Below are 4,595 nucleotides of genomic sequence, written 5' to 3'. Positions count from 1 at the left end.
GGAAGGTCATTACACCTGTCACAAGGGCCTGGATATGACAAGTGTCAGTGCTTTGCTTTTATTTGAAAGTTGGTTGATAAGTGCTTCACCATGATTGTGTAAAGAATAAAATGGAATCACGAATAAGTTTCTGGTAACTTAAAGTCTGTTTTCTTGCCCCTCCTCTGTTTTCTGAATGTTAGAAAATAAGAAGGGGTGGAATGTTGAAATATAAAATTATAGACTGGAATAAAAACCCTTTTTCTGTTCAGTCATGTAAAATAATATACATGAAAGTAACCTTTGGTGCCAGAATCATAATTAGTTTGAGTAATAAATTGTCTCCCTAGTCATGAAAGGAATAAAAGTAAAACAGCGCAGTAAGCTGGCATCTGATCATTGTAGTCTATCTGCAAAATTCTTGGACCAAGAAAAACTGTGTTAAAATAATTGCCTAACAAAAAGCACGTCTAAAATCTCCCCATACTCTTCCACAATTTCAAAATCTTTCTTAACATATTTCATGCAAAGATCACTAAAGTATATTACAATCAAAACATTTGACATGTTAAAATTAAAAGCTAACATGGGGGGGAAGTGTTGCATATTATATGATTTCTGATAAGACAAACTCAATTGAAAGTCAAAGGGACCAGGTGAGCCATTATCAAAATTAGAGGCAATGACAGGAAAATGCAGTAAAAGACAGCAAAGTTAAGAGGATGAACGCGACACACACTCAAACTTCCATGTATTTACAGCCCAAGCACATAAAAAAGAAAAAGCACTCTTTAAAGCCCAGAGAGGCATTAAAATTTTCTTTTGCTTTGCAACCACAATGCTATGAGGTCTCTCCTACTTTTATTTTCTTATATATGATCCAGGATTTCAATTTTTTTTTTAAAGTCACTCTGCGTAAGTTTTCAAAAAATCAGCCTCAGCTCCTGGGAGACTCATTTCTGTAAGTATTTAATGTCTGCATATTTATATTTGGGCATACAAAATCTCCTGTAGGTATCTTAAATTATTTCTGAACTGAAAGGCTTTGGAAATCATCTACCCTCACCCTTCATTTTACAGATGGAGAATTTAAGGCCCAGAAATAGAAAGCAACCTGAGCAAGGTCACAGGGCCAGTAAGAAGCAAAACTGGGACTAACATCCAAGAGTCCTTACTCTCAATCCATTGCTCTTTTACTTTTCACAACTGCCTCTTAATTTGAACCTCTACCTGTGATATTTACAGAACGTCAGAATGAGGAATTATTAAACCATCGAAAGGATTACTGTATTCATTCATACACGGATTATATAGGAAGAATGGACGAATGAATATGTGGGTAGGTGGATATTCTATAATATTATTCACAAAACATATCATGTTTCTGTTTTGAAGAAAGCCTAGGTCCTGTCACATGTCACAGCAGTCACTGTGTTACACTACACACCAATCTCAGCAGTAAAGAATCCTCTGGTACATCCTGCAGTTTAAAGACTATTTACTTGCCAGCATACACAGAAACAAGGAGACTCACTTCTACTCCTATCCCTCTGGCTCTCAAACCTCTAGCTTCCCCATCTTATACTCTCTCTTTACCTGATGTCAGTGCATCTCCTCACTTCCTTTGTATCTATCTCCCTCGGTTTCTCCATTTAGACCAGGTGTCCTTTTCTAACTGCCTCAGTCAGCCCTCCCCCCACTCCAAAGGCCCCTCGATCACCTTCTCATGCCTCTGTCGACAAATCTCAGCGTTTTCAAACCCTATGCCCCGCTCTTGCTTACACTGTGATGTGGCCAGCTCCCCGCACCAATACAGGATCGGGGGCACATCTCCGCAGATGCTCCTCACTCACTACCCGAGGTGGGGGTGGCGTCTCCTCCTCCTCTTCTTCCTCTTCTTCCTCCTCCTCTTCTTCGTCCTCCTCCTCATCTTCCTGGTCGTCGTCGGGCCCCGATACCGACGACGACGACGACGGCGACGACGACGACGTTGCCGCTTCTTCTTCCTCCTCCTCTAGTTCTGAGATGGTGTCGAACTCCGCCATGTTGGGCAGCAGGATGCTCATCACGTGACCTCTCGATCGCCGCCACCCTCACGGAGAAGAGTTTGTACCAGCGGAGGTTCTGGAAGAGGAGGGGGAACGAAATGAAGAGAAAGCAGACGGGGAAGGGACGGGATTTGAAGAGATGCGCCTGCGTGTTGAGGCAGACGAGGGGTGTTGGAGGCGGGGGCATGAGGGAGAAAGGAACAAAATCTGTGTACGCTTGCGCGGCTCGAAAGGAAGGGGGGCGTTAGAGGTGAATTCCAGGGAGTTATTGAGGCCCGGTTTGCGGGTGCAGTGCTTAATACTGTTCTTTGGGCTTCTGCTGCTTGTGCCCTGGGACGTATTTTCTGGTTTTATTTCCCATTAATTAGTAGCAGCTATTATTTCCTCCCCCACCTCCCGTGCAGGGAATGCATATTCCATAACGTGAGGTTAGAACTTTGCCTTAAATATCACAAGGTATATACCAATCCCTTAGGTTTGTTCAGCATTAGAGTTTAAAAGACTTTTGCATCAGAATTTTGCAACCTTGGGAGGCATTTTTATAAACACTTCATTGAAGAGAAAATTTTCTATTACTACTTCTATTCCTACTATGTAATACTTAATAGAGGACTTGGGACTGTGCTAAGCACTCTTTGTGCCTCTCTCATTCAATACTTCACAACTGAATGAGGTTATGTACCAGGATGTTCTCCTCTTACAGGTGGGAAACCTAGCTGCAGGGAGGATAAGTAATGTGCCCAAGGTCATGGAGTTCCTAAATTGCAGACCTGGTTTTAAACTTGGGAATCTCTTCTGATTTCAAAAGCCCAGTGCTCTTAAACAAAGGGCTACCCTGTCTGAAGTTGTTTGGAAAGGCTTTATAGAGTGTTGCCTTTTGGTCTGTTTCTTGAAAGATGTTTGAAGTTTGGAGAGTGTTTGTTTGTTTGTTTGTTTCACAGGGGAGAGGGGCATGGAGGGGGTGCAGGGAGCATTCCAACTTAAAGAAACATTAATTAATATCATCCATCTTCCAGACACTGACCTAGACTCTTTCACATGCAATATCTGTTAACCCTTAAACACTCCTATGAGGTAAGCATTATCATATCCATTTTATAGATGGCAAAACTGAGTTTCGGGAAGTTTAAGTAATTTGTTAAGGTCTGTGGTGACATTTTGTCCAAAAGTTTCCATTCAAATATTTTTTCCTATCTTCTCCACAACTACTAAAACATTGCAGAGATCACATATTTTGAGTTTCCAATCCATGTCCCAAACTACTTAATACTTAGCAGCAGCACAGAAATCCATGTCATAATTCAGGGATCATTAAGACAGCAAAGTCACATAGCTGCTAATTAAGAAAACAAATCCTGAGGGCTTTGCCACAGCTCCATCCCAATTAGATAGTAAGACTGAGGAAACAGACATAGCTGCACTTTAAGATGAGCATTACATTAGCAGTATAGCAATATAAACAAAGCATTTAGGATGTATGAAAGAGGAAGAAATTAGTTTGCAAAAGGCATCGATCAAACCATTATCATTATCAACAAGTTTGTGTTATTAAAGTGAAGAAAATGTTTTGTATTCCATACCTTGTTTATTTAGAAACTTTAAAAATAAGTTGCAATACTATCAATAAGCAATAAAATCTAGTTTTCATAGTATAGAGAACTTAATCTGCTAGCCTAAAATTTTTTATAATAATTTTGCCTTCTGATAAGACAGATACAATATATCTGCTTTTCTTGAATATTAATAAAAACGTGTCATGTGTCATTTATGGAAATGAAATAACAGACTTGAGATCGAATCAGTATTTTACACCAGTTCTTCCCTTTCAAAAAGCAAAAAAAGCTAGGGCACCTGGGTGGCTCAGTTGGTTAAGCATCCGACTTTAGCTAAGGTCAGGATCTCACAGTTAGTGGGTTTAAACCCAGCATAAGGCTCTGCAGTGACAACCTGGAGGCTACTTCAGACTCTTTCCCTCTCTCTCTCTGTCACTGCCCCTCCCCTGCTTGTGTGCATTCTCTTTCTCTCTCTCTCTCTTTCAAAAATTAATAAACAAACATTGAAAAAACACCAAAAAAAAGCCATAGGAAATACTAAAAATTTTCCAAACATATTATATTATCCATAAAGTTCCACTAAATTACTTTCTAGGGATAAGTATTTTGCTGATTACTACTTAAATGGTACTTTCTCCTTTTCACCAGTCAGGATTAGGCTAGAAAGGAATATCTGAAGGAGAGAAAGGGAAAGGAATATAAGGGGTGATAAGTGCAAGTGAGATAAGGGAACTTTGGTAAAAGTGAAGAAATGATGGATGTGGGGGATGGGAGAGGAGAGGGAGAGGGAAATTACACAGTGAAAACAGAAACAGGTCTCTGACGTTTAGTCAGATATCAAAAGAACAAATCTGCTTGTCTGCTTTCTTGCATATGCAGTGTGCTGAAAATGCATATATAATTCCAGAAGCAATTTGTTTTGCTAAACTATAGGAGAATTTGGAATTGGGCAAGCCAAGAAAAACACATTTTTTCAGTAAACACAAGGAGCAACATGCTTCTTAAATGATACTTT

General features: G+C 39.9%; 1 protein-coding gene across 1 annotated transcript in view; it reads right to left on the bottom strand.

The window, feature by feature from the left end:
- The window catches only part of LOC144231178 (cysteine-rich hydrophobic domain-containing protein 1-like), a gene marked incomplete at its 3' end in the record, with an annotated part of 17,451 nt that extends 15,372 nt beyond the window's left edge, over nucleotides 1–2,079 (bottom strand). Inside the window, exon 1 of the mRNA XM_077763568.1 lies at nucleotides 1,762–2,079. Within this exon, the coding sequence (XP_077619694.1) occupies nucleotides 1,762–2,045 (284 nt within the window). The remainder of the gene's footprint in view (nucleotides 1–1,761) is intronic.
- Between the last annotated feature and the right edge of the window lie 2,516 nt (nucleotides 2,080–4,595).

The sequence above is a fragment of the Crocuta crocuta genome, unplaced genomic scaffold (assembly GCF_008692635.1).
Source record: "Crocuta crocuta isolate KB4526 unplaced genomic scaffold, BGI_CrCroc_1.0 scaffold1405, whole genome shotgun sequence".
In the NCBI taxonomy this organism is placed as follows: Eukaryota; Metazoa; Chordata; class Mammalia; order Carnivora; family Hyaenidae; genus Crocuta; species Crocuta crocuta.
This window is presented reverse-complemented; position numbering and strand designations above follow the sequence as displayed.